Source organism: Littorina saxatilis, linkage group LG14 (genome assembly GCF_037325665.1).
Source record: "Littorina saxatilis isolate snail1 linkage group LG14, US_GU_Lsax_2.0, whole genome shotgun sequence".
In the NCBI taxonomy this organism is placed as follows: Eukaryota; Metazoa; Mollusca; class Gastropoda; order Littorinimorpha; family Littorinidae; genus Littorina; species Littorina saxatilis.
Genome location: NC_090258.1, coordinates 45429124 through 45449732, shown reverse-complemented (window position 1 = coordinate 45449732; position 20609 = coordinate 45429124). Strand labels below are relative to the sequence as shown.

Sequence of the window (20609 nt, the reverse complement as noted above, 5' to 3'; positions counted from 1 at the left end):
AAGGAATGGCCAGAGAGGTATGTGGGAGGTGTGTTTATAACCTGCCCTGTTATATAGTGCTATATGTCTTATGTAAACAATGTCCTGTTTGTATTATTGTTATGAACCACGCCTGAATTTCTCTATGAGATAATAAAGTATTCTTATTCTTATTCTTATTCTATTACTCTGATTGGCTGACCCAGGGGCCAGTTTCATAAGCCAGAAACACAGTCGACCAACTGTAGTTGTCCGAGAGAACCACAGTAATCCGACGCTATCGGGTTTCACGAACAAAATTTCAGTCGGCTGACTGCGGGTCGTCTCACCGGAAGTCGGCCAAACACGGTGATGCTCTCCCCCCAACACTGTGTTCGGCTTCCTGCGGTAAACCGAAAATAAATGTAATTATCCGCACAGTCAATGGCAGAATGCTCACACTTTTTGGGATTGTGAGCCAAACCTTGTGATTGTTCTTTGAAATGTATCTATCATGACGCAGTAATCCAGGAGACAAGTCAGGGTTATGTCTTGAAGACGTCACATTATGGCGTAAGAGGGTTAGACGTCACGCGAAGGAATTACTGAAAGTCTCGGTCATCTCACAAACGATATCAGCATTCGCCTAAAAGGCTCATGCTTGATATCTTTTTTCTCGACATGCCTGTTATCATTTGCTAACAGTCAGCATATTAGAAATAACTCATAATAGAGATGTTATAAGTGTTATCGTCCATACAGTTATAGAGATGTTACATGTGTCTATACACATAGTCTGTACAGTTATAGAGATGTTACATGTGTTTATACACATAGTCTATACAATTATAGAGATGTTATAAGTGGTATCGTCTATACAGTTATAGAGATGTTACATGTGTCTATACACATAGTCTGTACAGTTATAGAGATGTTACATGTGTTATCGTCTGTACAGTTATAGAGATGTTACAGGAGTATATATATATAGTCTATACAGTTAAAGAGATGTTATATAGTCTATACAGTTATAGTGATGTTACATGTGTAATTGTCTATTCAGTTATAGAGATCTGAGTATAAAGTCAATACAGTTATAGAGATCTGATTATAAAGTCGATACAGTTATAGAGATTTGATTATATAGTCGATACAGTTATAGAGATGTGATTATATAGTCGATACAGTTATAAAGATCGGATTATAAAGTCGATACAGTTATAGAGACCTGATTATAAAGTCGATACAGTTATAGAGATCTGATTATAAAGTCTACACAGTTATAGAAATGTGATATAGTCCACACAGAACACCGTACATTGTGCAAGAAAATGGCGAGTTTTGCTGGGACGACCATCACAAGAAGCGAGTTAAGGCGAGCAGCGAAAAGAAAGCCTGCCACCAAGCGGGGAAGAAGAGCAATATTCATTATACTTGTCACGCCGTCTGAAGAGGTCGTGCCAGATCCCGTGTCCGTGTCAGAGCCGTTAGTGGCGTTGGTGACGTCCCCAGCTGGAGCATTTGTAGACGACCCAACATCTGTGCCGTTACCAGTATCAGTGCTGTTACCAGTATCAGTTCCGTTACCAGTATCAGTGCCGGTACCAGTTTGAGTGCCGTTACCGGTATCAGTTCCGTTAACTGTATCAGTGCCGTTTCCAGTATCAGTGCCGTTAACTGTATCAGTTCCGTTACCAGAATCAGTGCCGTTACCACCATCGGTGCCGTTACCAGAATCAGTTCCGTTACCAGTATCAGTGCCGTTACCAGAATCAGTGCCGTTAACGGTATCAGTGCCGTTACCAGCATCAGTGCCGTTACCGGTATCAGTCACATTTCCCACTTCTGTTCCGTTATTGCCTGCCACTGTTCCGTTCTGATTCGGATCGGAACCAAGGGCACTATCTGTGCCATTCTCAACGTCTGTTCCGTTATTGGCTGCCACTGTTCCGTTATTGCCTGCCACTGTTCCGTTATTGCCTGCCACTGTTCCGTTCTGATTCGGATCGGTACCAAGGGCACTATCGGTGCCATTCTCAACGTCTGTTCCGTTATTGCCTACCACTGTTCTGTTATTGCCTGCCACTGTTCCGTTATTGCCTGCCACTGTTCCGTTATTGCCTGCCACTGTTCCGGTATTGCCTGCCATAGTGCTGGTGTCATTTCCATCAGATACATCTCCGCTTCCTATCGAATCCGTCCCGTTTTGGGTTGAGTCTGTGCTGTTTTGTGATGCAGTTGTCCCGTTTTGGGTTAAGTCTGTGCTGTTTTGCTCTGCAGTTGCCTCAACTTGATTGGACGCTGTGCTGTTTTCTGTTGACGTCACATTCGTGTCTATGTTAGCGTCATATTCTCGCTTTAACTGTTAGATGGGTCGTTTCGCTGCATATGTGGGTAGTTTGTTGTTGTAAAGAAAGCAAAAGGGTAGCACTACAAGCACAAGCAACTATTGTGTGTCTAAAGGATACAGTGCACCACACCACTGTGTACCTGGCAGAGTAATGTTTCCCCCCTCCTCATCCCTCCCCCCACCACGGTACTGACTAACCCTCATCCCTCCCCCCACCACGGTACTGACTAACCCTCATAGAAACTGTATTGACTAACCCTCATAGAAACTGCATTGACTAACCCTCATAGAAACTGTATTGACTAACCCTCATAGAAACAGTATTGACTAACCCTCATAGAAACAGTATTGACTAGCCCTCATAGAAACAGTATTGACTAACCCTCATAGAAACTGCATTGACTAACCCTCATAGAAACTGTATTGACTAACCCTCATAGAAACAGTATTGACTAACCCTCATAGAAACAGTATTGACTAACCCTCATAGAAACAGTATTGACTAACCCTCATAGAAACAGTAGTGACTAACCCTCATAGAAACTGCATTGACTAACCCTCATAGAAACTGCATTGACTAACCCTCATAGAAACTGCATTGACTAACCCTCATAGAAACAGTATTGACTAACCCTCATAGAAACTGTATTGACTAACCCTCATAGAAACTGCATTGACTAACCCTCATAGAAACTGCATTGACTAACCCTCATAGAAACTGCATTGACTAACCCTCATAGAAACAGTATTGACTAACCCTCATAGAAACAGTATTGACTAACCTTCATAGAAACTGTATTGACTAACCCTCATAGAAACAGTATTGACTAACCCTCATAGAAACAGTATTGACTAACCCTCATAGAAACTGTACTGACTAACCCTCATAGAAACAGTATTGACTAACCCTCATAGAAACAGTATTGACTAACCCTCATAGAAACTGTACTGACTAACCATCATAGAAACAGTATTGACTAACCCTCATAGAAACTGTACTGACTAACCATCATAGAAACAGTATTGACTAACCCTCATAGAAACAGTATTGACTAACCCTCATAGAAACTGTACTGACTAACCATCATAGAAACAGTATTGACTAACCCTCATAGAAACTGTACTGACTAACCCTCATAGAAACAGTATTGACTAACCCTCATAGAAACTGTATTAACTATTGTTCATAGAAACTGTATTGACTAACCCTCATAGAAACTGTATTGACTATTGCTCATAGAAACAGTATTAACTATTGTTCCTAGAAACAGTATTGACTAACCCTCATAGAAACAGTATTGACTAACCCTCATATATACTGTATTGACTATTACTCATAGAAACAGTATTGACTATTGCTCATAGTAACAGTATTAACTATTGTTCATAGAAACATTATTGACTAACCCTCATAGAAACTGTATTGACTACTACTCATAGAAACAGTATTGACTATTGCTCATAGAAACAGTATTAACTATTGTTCATAGAAACAGTATTGACTATTGCTCATAGAAACTGTATTGACTAACCCTCATAAAAACAGTATTGACTATTGCTCATAGAAACAGTATTAACTATTGTTCATAGAAACAGTATTGACTATTGCTCATAGAAACTGTATTGACTAACCCTCATAGAAACTGTACTGACTATGGGAGAATATGAACGTTTTTAACCTATAGGATTTTACCTATAGGATTCAGACACTGACTATCATCTATGGGAGAATATGAACGTTTTTAACATATAGGGTTTTACCTATAGGATTCAGACACTGACTATTATCTATGGGAGAATATGAACGTTTTTAACCTATATAATTTTACGTATAGGATTCAGACACTGACTATCCTCTATGGGAGAATATGAACGTTTTTAACCTATAGAATTTTACCTATAGGATTCAGACACTGAATATCACCTATGGGAGAACATGAACATTTTTATTCTATAGGATTCAGACACTGCATGACTATCACCTATAGGAATCAGACACTGACTATAACCTACAGGATTCAGACACTGACTATTACCTTCAGGAATCAGACACTGATGATTAACTACAGGAATCAGACACTGACTATAACCATAGGATTCAGACACTGATTATTACCTACAGGAATCAGACAAAGACTATCACATATAGGAATCAGACACTGACTATTACCTATAGGAATCAGACACTGACTATTACCTATAGGATTCAGACACTGACTATTACCTATAGGATTCAGACACTGACTATTACCTATAGGAATCAGACACTGACTATTACCTATAGGATTCAGATAGTGGTGTAGGGTCGGGTGACTCACCTGCCGCTGTGTCGACACGTGTCGTAGTGTTCACCTCCCCGCTTACAGTCGTCGTAGGGTCTGGTGCGTTGGTGTTGTTGGCGCTTGTTGTGGTGTTGTCGGGAGGTTGTGTGGAGCTGTCGTTGCCGCTGCTTGTGGTGGTGGCGTTGGTTTGAGCGGCGACGTGGCGAGTGAAACATATCGCCATTACCAGCACCACAACGACCATGAGACAGGAAGGTTTCCTGCACACATTCTGCTTGTGGTCACGTGACGTCGTCATACTGCTAACCACTCTGCCCAGACTGTTACTTTAACCCTCTTCTATGACGTCACAATGATGACACCGTACAATAATCCACTTTTATGACGTCACAATGTTGACATGGTAAAATAATCCACTGTTCTGACGTCACAACCAATCAATCAATCAATATGAGGCTTATATCGCGCGTATTCCGTGGGTACAGTTCTAAGCGCAGGGATTTATTGTTATATTTTTTTTTATTTTTATGCCATTTATATCGCGCACATATTCAAGGCGCAGGGATTTATTTATGCAGATACCGTGTCGATCAATCCACAAGTGTCACGGTGCTGACATTGTAAGAACTATGTGACGGCACATTGCCCACAGCCCTAGACTGAGCCACCTCTATGACGTCACAGTGTGAACTGGTAAACCGACTCCTCTATGACGTCACAGCGCTAACACTGTTAATGATGCGACACCTAGGAACTGATCTGTTGATTCTTCCTTTGGGCTGGATTTCCCCGTAACTGAAAAGCCACGTGTAGATCGTTTGTGGTCTTTTCTTCTAACTATAAGTCTTTTCTTCTTGTCAAACGGTTGATTCTTCCTTCAGGCTGGATTTCCCCGTGACTAAGAAGCCACGTGTAGATCGTGTGTGGTCTTTTCTTCTTGTCAAACTGTTGCTTGTGAGGTGCGAGTGTCTCCCTGTGACACGATTGCTTCAACTTCAGAGTGTAGATGTTGCTTTTGCTGGTTATCGTTTTTAGACAAGGATGTAGGATTGTTGAACAGACGTTGGACTCATTCAGTTGCTATGGTGATACTCGATCTTGCCGTGTGTTGCTATGGTGACACTCGACCTTGCCGTGTGTTGCTATGGTGGCACTCGAACTTGCTGTGTGTTGCTATGGTGGCACTCGACCTTGCCGTGTGTTGCTATGGTGACACTCGACCTTGCCGTGTGTTGCTATGGTGACACTCGACCTTGCCGTGTGTTGGTATGGTGGCACTCGACCTTGCCGTGTGTTGCTATGGTCACACTCGACCTTGCCGTTTGTTGCTATGGTGACACTCGACCTTGCCGTGTGTCTTGGTGGGGCTTCTCCCACTGCTCTTGGTGTGGCCAACCTGGTAACAAAGAGACACTGTGGATCTCAAACATAGGTAACAAAGAGACACAGTGGATCTCAAACACAGGTAACAAAGAGACACAGTGGATCTCAAACATAGGTAACAAAGAGACACAGTGGATCTCAAACATAGGTAACAAAGAGACACAGTGGATCTCAAACATAGGTAACAAAGAGACACAGTGGATCTCAAACATAGGTAACAAAGAGACACAGTGGATCTCAAACACAGGTAACAAAGAGACACAGTGGATCTCAAACATAGGTAACAAAGAGACACAGTGGATCTCAAACATAGGTAACAAAGAGACACAGTGAATCTCAAACATAGGTAACAAAGAGACACAGTGAATCTCAAACATAGGTAACAAAGAGACACAGTGGATCTCAAACATAGGTAACAAAGAGACACAGGTAACAAAGAGACACAGTGGATCTCAAACATAGGTAACAAAGAGACACAGTGGATCTCAAACATAGGTAACAAGGAGACATAGGTAACAAGGAGACACAGTGGATCTCAAACATAGGTAACAAAGAGACACAGTGGATCTCAAACATAAGTAACAAAGAGACACAGTGGATCTCAAACATAAGTAACAAAGAGACACAGTGGATCTCAAACATAGGTAACAAAGAGACACAGTGGATCTCAAACATAGGTAACAAAGAGACATAGGTAACAAAGAGACACAGTGGATCTCAAACATAAGTAACAAAGAGACACAGTGGATCTCAAACATAGGTAACAAAGAGACACAGTGGATCTCAAACATAGGAAATATGAACACAGACACAGATACAGCACACACACAAACCACACACCATCCAAACACACCACACACACACACACACACACACACACACACACACTGACCACACACACACACACACACACCACACACACACCACACACACACACCACACACACACACACATACTACACACACACACACACACACATACTACACACACACACACACACTACACACACACACACACACACACACACACACACACACACACACACACATACACAAAGCGCGGAAATATTAAATGAGCTGCACAGTTTATTATTGCGAGCCACGGGTGTAAGTTTGTCCTGGGTATTCACGACATATTTTGAGCTCGTTATTCACGCAGATCTTTTTCCGCTTTCCTTATTTATTCAGTTTGAGAAATTGTTTACAAAACTTTTACAAAACACACGGGCACCCGTGAAGCTATTGCATTTTTCACGCTGTCACAATTTACATTACTGTGGAAATAGTATGCATAGAAAGACAGGATAATGTTGACACGAACCAGCGGTGAACAACAATTTATATTCATGTCCGGGTGTGCACTCTGCGGCTGACAGTGCATGTTCGCTAGTGTCTGCTTCTTCCTTTTCTGAGACTGTGCGTGTGTCTGTGTGTGTGTGTGTGTGTGTGTGTGTGTGTGTGTCTGTGTGTGTGTGTGTGTGTGTTTGTGTGTGTGTGTGTGTGTGTGCGTGTGTGTGTGTGTGTCTGTGTGTGTGTGTGTGTGTGTTTGTGTGTGTGTGTGTGTTTGTGTGTTTGTGTGTGTGTGTGAGAGAGAGAGAGAGAGACAGACAGACAGACAGACAGAGAGAGACAGAGACAGACAGAGACAGACAGAAACAGACACAGAGAGAGAATGAGACAGAGATAGAGGCAGAGAGAGAGAGCGAGAGAGAGAGAGAGAGAGAGAGAGAGAGAGAGAGAGAGAGAGAGAGACACGTGGAGACATACAGACAGACAAACAGACACGAAGGCAGGCAGACAGACACGCAGACACACTCACACACCCTCCCACTCCCCTCACACACACACACATACACCACAACCCTTGTCTCGATAACTGGTCTATGTAAAAATGCTTAGTGAAATCTTGATTCCGTGTAATGACAACCACATAAAACCACATCATGGCAAGACAACCACATCAAACCACATCATGGCAAAACAACTACATCAAACCACATCATGGCAAGACAACCACATCAAACCACATCATGGCAAGGCGTGGTGTTGTCAGCGTGTGACCATGCAATTACATATCCGCGTCATGGGAGGGGGGGGGGGGGTGAAGCAATCGCAATCCATCTCACTGGGTTTAATGGTGCTTGTGAAATTAAAACCCTTTATGGTTCTTGTGAATGAAGACACTTTAGAAGCAGGATGACATGCCGAGATCCGGCAAAACGCAGAAAGCGACAGAATGACGCATCTGCCCTTTTTACATAGTCAAGTTTTGACTAAATGTTTTAACGTAGAGGGGGGAATCGAGACGAGGGTCGTGGTGTATGTGCGTGTGTGTGTCTGTCTGTGTGTGTGTGTGTGTGTGTGTAGAGCGATTCAGACTAAACTACTGGACCGATCTTTATGAAATTTGACATGAGAGTTCCTGGGTATGAAATCCCCGAACGTTTTTTTCATTTTTTTGATAAATGTCTTTGATGACGTCATATCCGGCTTTTCGTGAAAGTTGAGGCGGCACTGTCACGCCCTCATTTTTCAACCAAATTGGTTGAAATTTTGGTCAAGTAATCTTCGACGAAGCCCGGACTTCGGTATTGCATTTCAGCTTGGTGGCTTAAAAATTAATTAATGACTTTGGTCATTAAAAATCTGAAAATTGTAAAAAAAAAAATAAATTATAAAACGATCCAAATTTACGTTCATCTTATTCTCCATCATTTTCTGATTCCAAAAACATATACATATGTTATATTCGGATTAAAAACAAGCTCTGAAAATTAAATATATAAAAATTATTATCAAAATTAAATTGTCGAAATCAATTTAAAAACACTTTCATCTTATTCCTTGTCGGTTCCTGATTCCAAAAACATATAGATATGATATGTTTGGATTAAAAACACGCTCAGAAAGTTAAAACAAAGAGAGGTACAGAAAAGCGTGCTATCCTTCTTAGCGCAACTACTACCCCGCTCTTCTTGTCAATTTCACTGCCTTTGCCATGAGCGGTGGACTGACGATGCTACGAGTATACGGTCTTGCTGAAAAATGGCATTGCGTTCAGTTTCATTCTGTGAGTTCGACAGCTACTTGACTAAATGTTGTATTTTCGCCTTACGCGACTTGTTACATTTGGTCAAGTTTTGACTAAATGTTTTAACGTAGAGGGGGGAATCGAGACGAGGGTCGTGGTGTATGTGCGTGCGTGTGTGTGTGTGTGTGTCTGTCTGTCTCTGTGTGTGTGTAGAGCGATTCAGACATAAACTACTGGACCGATCTTTATGAAATTTGACATGAGAGTTCCTGGGTATGAAATCCCCATACGTTTTTTCATTTTTTTGATAAATGTCTTTGATGACGTCATATCCGGCTTTTCGTGAAAGTTGAGGCGGCACTTCGGTATTGCATTTCAGCTTGGTGGCTTAAAAATTAATTAATGACTTTGGTCATTAAAAATCAGAAAATTGTAAAAAAAAAAAGTTTTTATAAAACGATCCAAATTTACGTTCATCTTATTCTCCATCATTTGCTAATTCCAAAAACATATAAATATGTTATATTTGGATTAAAAACAAGCTCTGAAAATTAAATATATAAAAATTATTATCAAAATTAAATTTTCGAAATCAATTTAAAAACACTTTCATCTTATTCCTTGTCGGTTCCTGATTCCAAAAACATATAGATATAATATGTTTGGATTAAAAACACGCTCAGAAAGTTAAAACGAAGAGAGGTACAGAAGAGCGTGCTATCCTTCTCAGCGCAACTACTCCCCCGCTCTTCTTGTCAATTTCACTGCCTTTGCCGTGAGCGGTGGACTGACGATGCTACGAGTATACGGTCTTGCTGCGTTGTATTGCGTTCAGTTTCATTCTGTGAGTTCGACAGCTACTTGACTAAATGTTGTATTTTCGCCTTACGCGACTTGTTGTTTTCTTTTTTCTTCATGGGTGTTGATTATTTGATGTGTATGCTTTTTGATCAAATTATTAACTCAGAACATGTCAGCATGTGCGATCATTTTCACATTCCAAAAAGATATCTTATAACTAGAATGTGAAAACAAACAGCGTGTTAGATCAGCCTGTTTAAAACACAACGGATTTTTTAAAATAAATTTTTAACTTTTAGAAAAACTCAATTATGAGTTCGTTACGTCAAGAAAACTTTACATCTAGCAAACTGGCTGTAAGTGAGACGACCCTGACAATTACACACGGTTTTAGTCACGCTGGCAAGGTACATGGACAAAGTTTAGGTTCTCGTCTTGCTTTGAAAACCAGCAGCGATGAGTATAAGTTCACACCTGCGATTAGTTCACACCTGTGATGTGTCGGCCTGTGACGACGCGCCGAGCGTGTTGCTCATTTCATTACCTGGTGAGATCAATGAAACATGATTGAGGTTTGATCATTATTACTGATTGCAACAACAACAACAACAAAAACGACAACAACAACAACAACAACAACAACAACAACAACAACGACGACGACAAAGACAAAGTTCATGGTAATTCAATCACCGGCCGTTTATGAAAGCCCAGTCAGTCAGCTCATCAGACTCCCAGTGATCACACCGCAGTCAGTCAGCTCATCAGACTAACACTCCCAGTGATCACACCCCAGTCAGTCAGCTCATCAGACTCCCAGTGATCACACCCCAGTCAGTCAGCTCATCAGACTAACACTCCCAGTGATCACACCCCAGTCAGTCAGCTCATCAGACTAACACTCCCAGTGATCACACCCCAGTCAGTCAGCTCATCAGACTAACACTCCCAGTGATCACACCCCAGTCAGTCAGCTCATCAGACTAACACTCCCAGTGATCACACCCCAATCAGTCAGCTCATCAGACTAACACTCCCAGTGATCACACCCCAGTCAGTCAGCTCATCAAACTAACACTCCCAGTGATCAGTCAGCTCATCAGAATAACACTCCCAGTGATCACACCCCAGTCAGTCAGCTCATCAGAATAACACTCCCAGTGATCACACCCCAGTCAGTCAGCTCATCAGACTAACACTCCCAGTGATCACACCCCAGTCAGTCAGCTCATCAGACTAACACTCACAGTGATCACACCCCAGTCAGTCAGCTCATCAGAATAACACTCACAGTCATCACACCCCAGTCAGTCAGCTCATCAGACTAACACTCACAGTGATCACACCCCAGTCAGTCAGCTCATCAGACTAACACTCACAGTGATCACACTCCAGTCAGTCAGCTCATCAGACTAACACTCACAGTGATCACACCCCAGTCAGTCAGCTCATCAGACTAACACTCACAGTGATCACACCCCAGTCAGTCAGCTCATCAGACTAACACTCCCAGTGATCACACCCCAGTCAGTCAGCTCATCAGACTAACACTCCCAGTGATCACACCCCAGTCAGTCAGCTCATCAGACTAACACTCACAGTGATCACACCCCAGTCAGTCAGCTCATCAGACTAACACTCCCAGTGATCACACCCCAGTCAGTCAGCTCATCAAACTAACACTCCCAGTGATCACACCCCAGTCAGTCAGCTCATCAGACTAACACTCCCAGTGATCACACCCCAGTCAGTCAGCTCATCAAACTAACACTCACAGTGATCACACCCCAATCAGTCAGCTCATCAGACTAACACTCACAGTCATCACACCCCAGTCAGTCAGCTCATCAGACTAACACTCCCAGTGATCACACCCCAGTCAGTCAGCTCATCAGACTAACACTCACAGTGATCACACCCCAGTCAGTCAGCTCATCAGACTAACACTCCCAGTGATCACACCCCAGTCAGTCAGTTCATCAGACTAACACTCCCAGTGATCACACCCCAGTCAGTCAGCTCATCAGACTAACACTCCCAGTGATCACACCCCAGTCAGTCAGTTCATCAGACTAACACTCCCAGTGATCACACCCCAATCAGTCAGCTCATCAGACTAACACTCCCAGTGATCACACTCCAATCAGTCAGCTCATCAGACTAACACTCCCAGTGATCACACCCCAGTCAGTCAGCTCATCAGACTAACACTCACAGTGATCACACCCCAGTCAGTCAGCTCATCAGACTAACACTCCCAGTGATCACACCCCAATCAGTCAGCTCATCAGACTAACACTCACAGTCATCACACCCCAGTCAGTCAGCTCATCAGACTAACACTCCCAGTGATCACACCCCAGTCAGTCAGCTCATCAGACTAACACTCACAGTCATCACACCCCAGTCAGTCAGCTCATCAGACTAACACTCACAGTCATCACACCCCAGTCAGTCAGCTCATCAGACTAACACTCCCAGTGATCACACCCCAGTCAGTCAGCTCATCAGACTAACACTCACAGTGATCACACCCCAGTCAGTCAGCTCATCAGACTAACACTCCCAGTGATTCCCAGTGATTACACCCCTAACCCTAATACACCACCGTCAACCACCTTCTGAAGTAAATCCTAACGATTCAGCAAGAACGAATTAAGATAACGCTCGTATAAGATGGTGCGTACGTGCGCGTGCGCGCGCGCGCGCGCGTGTGTGTGTGTGTGTGTGTGTGTGTGTGTGTGTGTGTGTGTGTGTGTGTGTGTGTGTGTGTGAGTATATCTGTATGTGTATGCATGTGTTTGCGTGTAGATATGTGTGTGTGTGGATGTGTGGGTGTGTGTATGTGTGTGTATGTACCAGTGACCAGTGTGTGTGTGTGTGTGTGTGTGTGTGTGTGTGTGTGTGTATGTGTGTGTGTGTGTGTGTGTGCACGCGAGAGAGTGTTAGTTAGTGTCACGAATACAGGACTCCTCTGAAGACGACCCTGGTAATGTACTATCAAATGTGTCGGCATCATATCATTGATAACACACCATACTATCGGATCGGTTAGTATCGGTGACAACACCCACGCCCACCTGATAAGCACACACTGACTGTATTAACATTACAATGCCCCGACACAATGACGACAACAACACACTGACACCGCATCTATCTGTAGTGGTGATAGTCGGTGCACAATATATTTGAGGTTTGCTGTTCTTTCTGATTAACACCCAGCTAGAAATAACATCATGAATACTGCACCATATTGATAATGTTAACCCCCTCATGAAAGGTAAAACTACTTGACGTGTGCTGTGTTTCTTTCACCTTGTTAATATATTGTTACTGTCCCAATTTGTAACCTATCTTTTCGGTGAAATCTACATGACGTGTGCTGTTGTTTCTTTTACCTTGTTAATATATCGTTACGGTCACAAGTTGTAACTTATCTGTACGGTGAAATCTACCTGACGTGTGCTGTTGTTTCTTTCACCTGGTTAATATATCGTTACAGTCACGGTCACAAGATGTAACCTATCTGTAAGGTGAAATCTATCTGACGTGTGCTGTTGTTTCTTTCACCTGGTTAATATATCGTTACAGTCACGGTCACAAGATGTAACTTATCTGTACGGTGAAATCTACCTGACGTGTGCTGTTGTTTCTTTCACCTGGTTAATATATCGTTACAGTCACGGTCACAAGATGTAACCTATCTGTAAGGTGAAATCTACATGACGTGTGCTGTTGTTTCTTTCACCTGGTTAATATATCGTTACGGTCACAAGTTGTAACTTATCTGTACGGTGAAATCTACCTGACGTGTGCTGTTGTTTCTTTCACCTGGTTAATATATCGTTACAGTCACGGTCACAAGATGTAACCTATCTGTAAGGTGAAATCTACATGACGTGTGCTCTTGTTTCTTTCACCTGGTTAATATATCGTTACTGTCACAAGATGTAACCTATCTGTACGGTGAAATCTATCTGACGTGTGCTGTTGTTTCTTTCACCTGGTTAATATATCGTTACGGTCACAAGATGTAACCTATCTGTAAGGTGAAATCTATCTGACGTGTGCTGTTTTTTTACCTGATTAACACACAATTACAGTCACGACACACTCTGACCTATCTTTAACGTGAAATCTACCTGATGTTTGTTGTTTGTTTACCTGAGTAATAAACAATTACATTCACAAAACACTGTAACCTACCTGTAACGTGAAATCTACCTGATGTTTGCTGTTTGTTTACCTGAGTAATAAACAATTACATTCACAAAACACTGTAACCTACCTGTAACGTGAAATCTACCTGATGTTTGTTGTTTGTTTACCTGAGTAATAAACAATTACATTCACAAAACACTGTAACCTACCTGTAACGTGAAATCTACCTGATGTTTGTTGTTTGTTTACCTGAGTAATAAACAATTACATTCACAAAACACTGTAACCTACCTGTAACGTGAAATCTACCTGATGTTTGTTGTTTGTTTACCTGAGTAATAAACAATTACATTCACAAAACACTGTAACCTACCTGTAACGTGAAATCTACCTGATGTTTGTTGTTTGTTTACCTGAGTAATAAACAATTACATTCACAAAACACTGTAACCTACCTGTAACGTGAAATCTACCTGATGTTTGTTGTTTGTTTACCTGAGTAATAAACAATTACATTCACAAAACACTGTAACCTACCTGTAACGTGAAATCTACCTGATGTTTGTTGTTTGTTTACCTGAGTAATAAACAATTACATTCACAAAACACTGTAACCTACCTGTAACGTGAAATATATCTGACGTTTGCTGTTTGTTTACCGGATTCACAAAAAAAATACATTCACAACACACTGAGACCTGCCTGTGAGGTGAAATATACCTGATTTTTGCTGGGGTGTTTATTTACCTGATTAACACAAAGTAACAGTGACATTATCGAGAACATTGCAGCATACTGACTGTGTAATTTACCTGTAAAGGGATGAGAATCCGCGTGAAATGTGTCTGACGTTTACCTGCGTATCACACACAGCAATTAGTACTCCATGTCGCCGGGTTCCTTGTGTATGATACACAACAATTAGTACTCCATTTCATTCCTGATTTTCGTCCAAACACTACTAGCGATTTTTGCGTGACAGTTTCCAGGCGATAACCTGACGAGGAAGACGCAAAAAGAAAGGCGGAAAAAGACGCACAGTATCAGCCAGTCACTGCACAGCAGGCACACAGTTGGAAGAGTCTATTGGTATTGATTGGCGAAGGGGTGGCAGGTTGCAATACCCACCTGCTGTCAATGCGCCACTCAGTTTCGCTGCCGTTGACACTGGAACAGGTAGAGACACAGACAGGTATGACGTTTGACGCAAGCTGTCGTCGTCGTAGCCGTTGGTTTTAATTTTGGTTGTTGTTGTTGTTGTTGTTGTTGTTGTTGTTGTTGTTGTTGTTGTTGTTGTTGTTGTTGTAGACTGAGACAGAGCGAGGCAAGTGTAGCTGCGTTTCAAGTAACTTGAATTGTAAGCGTATTGTATTGTATTGTATTGTATTGTATTGTATTGTATTGCACGTAATGGCCGGAAGACAAGATGTTTTTTTTAGATGTTGATCTACAGCCTTGTTTTGAGTTTTAAAACTCTTCCCGAATTTTGCATGACACGTGAAAAAAAAAGTAAGGGTGTGACGTAGGTTGAATGATATGTAACGAAATGATGAATGTAATGCTGTGAAGACTGTTGTATGATATGTGACCAAATGAATGTAATGATGTGAAGACGGTTGTATGACATGTGACCAAATGAATGTAATGATGTGAAGACGGTTGTATGACATGTGAACAAAGGAATGTAATGGTGTGAAGACGGTTGTATAATATGTGAACAAAGGAATGTATTGCTGTGAAGACGGTTGTATGATATGTGAACAAAGGAATGTAATGGTGTGAAGACGGTTGTATGATATGTGAACAAAGGAATGTAATGGTGTGAAGACGGTTGTATGATATGTGAACAAATGAATGTAATGATGTGACGAAGGTTGTATGATATGTGAACAAATGAATGTAATGATGTGACGTAGGTTGTATGATATGTGAACTAAGGAATGTAATGCTGTGAAGACGGTTGTATGATATGTGAACAAATGAATGAAATGATGTGAAGACGGTTGTATGATATGTGAACAAATGAATGTAATGGTGTGAAGACGGTTGTATGATATGTGAACAAAGGAATGTAATGATGTGACGAAGGTTGTATGATATGTGAACAAATGAATGTAATGCTGTGAAGACGGTTGTATGATATGTGAACAAAGGAATGTAATGGTGTGAAGACGGTTGTATGATATGTGAACAAAGGAATGTAATGGTGTGAAGACGGTTGTATGATATGTGAACAAAGGAATGTAATGGTGTGAAGACGGTTGTATGATATGTGAACAAATGAATGTAATGATGTGACGAAGGTTGTATGATATGTGAACAAGGGAATGTAATGATGTGACGAAGGTTGTATGATATATGTGAACAAATGAATGTAATGATGTGACGTAGGTTGTATGATATGTGAACAAGGGAATGTAATGATGTGACGTAGGTTGTATGATATGTGAACAAGGGAATGTAATGATGTGACGAAGGTTGTATGATATGTGAACAAGGGAATGTAATGATGTGACGAAGGTTGTATGATATGTGAACAAGGGAATGTAATGATGTGACGAATATTGTATGATATGTGAACAAATGAATGTAATGCTGTGAAGACGGGTGTATGATATGTGAACAAAGGAATGTAATACTGTGAAGACGGTTGTATGATATGTGAACAAAGGAATGTAATGGTGTGAAGACGGTTGTATGATATGTGAACAAATGAATGTAATGATGTGACGAAGGTTGTATGATATGTGAACAAGGGAATGTAATGATGTGACGAAGGTTGTATGATATGTGAACAAAGGAATGTAATGCTGTGAAGACGGTTATATGATATGTGAACAAGGGAATGTAATGATGTGACGAATATTGTATGATATGTGAACAAGGGAATGTAATGACGTGACGAAGGTTGTATGATATGTGAACAAGGGAATGTAATGATGTTACGAAGGTTGTATGATATGTGAACAAGGGAATGTAATGATGTGACAAAGGTTGTATGATATGTGAACAAGGGAATGTAATGATGTGACGAAGGTTGTATGATATGTGAACAAGGGAATGTAATGATGTGACGTAGGTTGTATGATATGTGAACAAGGGAATGTAACGATGTTACGAAGGTTGTATGATATGTGAACAAGGGAATGTAATGATGTGACGAAGGTTGTATGATATGTGAACAAAGGAATGTAATGCTGTGAAGACTGTTGTATGATATGTGAACAAATGAATGTAATGATGTGAAGACGGTTGTATGATATGTGAACAAATGAATAAAATGATGTGACGAAGGTTGTATGATATGTGAACAAAGGAATGTAATGGTGTGAAGACGGTTGTATGATATGTGAACAAATCTTCTTCTTCTTGTCGATCACTCAGATGGAAACGCCGGTTCTCCGCGCAAATGTTGCCGTGCGCTGTAGGTCGTCCAGACTGCCATAGAGCTTCCCTTGCACCGTGGTCGCCTCCGCCAGAACAAATGAATGCGGAAATGATGTGACGAAGGTTGTATGATATGTGAACAAATGAATGTAATGATGTGACGAAGGTTGTATGACATGTGAACAAAGGAATGTAATGGTGTGAAGACGGTTGTATGATATGTGAACAAAGGAATGTAATGATGTGACGAAGGTTGTATGATATGTGAACAAAGGTTGTAATGCTGTGACGAAGGTTGTATGATATGTGAACCAATTAATGTAATGATGTCGACCAAGACGGGTGTATGATATGTGAACAAAGGAATGAAATGATGTGACGAAGGTTGTATGATGTGTGAACAAATGAATGTAATGGTGTGAAGACGGTATGTGAACAAATGAATGAAATGATGTGACGAAGGTTGTATGATATGTCATATGGCGATAACTTCTTCTTGAGGAGCCAAATTCACTATTATAAACAAAGTGGTCTGTTACTCTTATCGGGGCCTGGAATCTTTTCGCGGCATGCGTCTTGGACAACCCGATAGCGGCAAGCCCCCACCCCCCACCGACCGTCGGCGCGCTGTGTCTGTTACACTAGGCCTTGGCAGAAACAAGATGGGTTAAAATCTAACAGGCCCCTGATCTTAAGACTTTTTTTTAATTGAAATAAAATCGAATTCATTAATATTATGTTGTCTGTGCGCTCGTCTTTACTCATACACTCACAGGTTTCGTACCAGTGTAACATCCCCCCCCAGCTTAAAACTCTTTGTTTGGCGACTTACTACTGCAGAACTTAAAACTGTTAACCCTCTAGTGCTCATGCTAGCAGCGTTTCTAAACTTGTTTTTTGTGATGTTTGGTAATTCATTATCTCCAGGCAAATATATGCACTTTTATACAGCCGCGAAGTGTGTTTCGAAGTGGTGTGTGTTGCGTGTGCCTATGCACACTAGCTTGGCTGAGGAGGGTGGAAAGCCATGCAGCTCAGAATCAGATACCGATCAAAGTCACTGTGAAACCTGCGATGAGACCCTCTTTAAAACACATCTCCATAATCCCGTAACTACAATATTCCTACAAAACGCAAAAGGGTTACTGGGTTGGTTGTTTCCAGAAGTTAATTTTAACCTCAAAGAGCAACAGTTTCTAATCATTTACGCATCACGTTGGTCTGCAATTTAGACTGCTTTGTGATCTTCGCAGGTTTCACTATCTCCTTTGGAATTGGGTCTGAATGAAGTTGGCGGCAACGAGTGAATTTGTTTGCCTCAAAGCGAATGTCCGATACCGGTCGTTGTCGTAAAGAAATAGCCTGGTCTCAGTAAATTTGCAAAAAATACACTATCCTCGTTTTCTAAGCCATTTTTCTCAAAGGTTTGGTAAACCGAGGCTTTTTTGTTTTCAAACGCATATGATTCCGTCAGAAACATCGAACACGCTTTAAATGTTGCAACAACAACATCATAATCCAAACGCAGGTAAAATACTCTCTAACTATACTGAATTTGTGTTTGTAGTGCTGTAGTACAAGTTCCTTCAGTTTTACACTACATTTTTAGCTTGAAGGGATTGTAGTATGTTATATTTTGCAATATGAATAATTGTACATATCAATATAATGAAAAAACAAGCAAATCGAGTCCAAACTTTTAGGTTTCCAACCTGGCAACTGAATAACAAGATGGCGTACATTTTGTCGTCTGCTTCCCCCTAACCCTTCATAAATGTAGAAAAAGTCCCAGAGTTTCCCCCTTCTTCTTGCCTTGGCTGCAATGTTTACGCGGCTGGGATTTATCACCGCGCGGCTCGCTGACAAGATAAAATAAACAAGCTCCCCCACTGGAATTGGGAACTAGTGGCCATATGAACAAATGAATGTAATGATGTGACGAAGGTTGTATGATATGTGAACAAATGAATGTAATGATGTGACGAAGGTTGTATGATATGTGAACAAAGGTTGTAATGGTGTGAAGACGGTTGTATGATACGTGAACACACACACATTCTACATTAACACACTGTAACCGGAGCCCTAGAGAGGGTCCGTAATTCTCATTATTCAGTGTTCTCAGGGGGAGGCTGAAGATTGCCGCCGAGGAGAGCAACTATTTATCTTCCTTTACTCAGTCTAGCCCTATGTAATGTAGTTGCACAATCAGTTTAGTCTATGCCTCGCGTTGTGTTCAATACATGTGCCTACAATACTAGCCGACCTCGGTATTCAGAGGAAACCCTGTGTGTTTCTTAGTGATCTAGACTGTGTGTTACATGAATATTGTGATGTGTGTTTTGGATGTTAGAGTTTGCCACGTACATTTTTAACAACACATGTTTACAGGACAACAGTCAAGGAGAGGCAGAAGTTACAATACATGACTGACACAAACCAAGCTCAGTCACACACTCACGTTCTTTCACCGACACACGCATGTTCACGCCGGCTCACCTCTCGTACGTATACAGTGGTGTTCACCATAACTCATAGGAAACAGTTACAAGGTTTTATTTACACTATATTACATGAAAAGCAAGTAAACAAACCCATCAAACAAAGCACCAAACAATCCTTAACTTTACCTAGCGTTCACCCCCAACTCAGTCTGATCAGTAGGCCTAACTATAGCGGCACCAACTCAGTCTGATCAGTAGGCCTAACTATAGCGGCACCAACTCAGTCTGATCAGTAGGCCTAACTATAGCGGCACCAACTCAGTCTGATCAGTAGGCCTAACTATAGCGGCACCAACTCAGTCTGATCAGTAGGCCTAACTATAGCGGCACCAACTCAGTCTGATCAGTAGGCCTAACTATAGCGGCACCAACTCAGTCTGATCAGTAGGCCTAACTATAGCGGCACCAACTCAGTCTGATCAGTAGGCCTAACTATAGCGGCACCAACTCAGTCTGATCAGTAGGCCTAACTATAGCGGCACCTACGGCTCTTTTCTTGTGTAAGCTTATCTCATTCCTGCTCTGTTTCACACACAAGACAGACACGGCAACAACACGTATGTTACGCGTGATTGTTCTGAAAAGTGACTATTACATGATTGTTCTGAAAGTCTACTATTTATTTCATCGTAATCATGTAAGCCCTCATACGTGATTGTTCTGAAAGCTTACTAATTTACATGATTGTTCTGAAACTCTACTAAAGGTAAACTTGCTTCACCCGTGAAATGTTGTCAGATATAGAACAAT

At 41.5% G+C, this 20609-nt stretch overlaps 1 protein-coding gene across 1 annotated transcript in view; it reads right to left on the bottom strand.

Annotated features, from left to right (window-relative positions):
* LOC138947875 (mucin-4-like) overlaps window positions 1-15019 on the bottom strand; it is a gene marked incomplete in the record, with an annotated part of 178564 nt that extends 163545 nt beyond the window's left edge. Inside the window, 3 exon segments of the mRNA XM_070319444.1 lie at window positions 1393-2271; window positions 4627-5986; window positions 14781-15019. Coding sequence (XP_070175545.1) covers window positions 1393-2271; window positions 4627-4888 — 1141 coding nt within the window.
* Between the last annotated feature and the right edge of the window lie 5590 nt (window positions 15020-20609).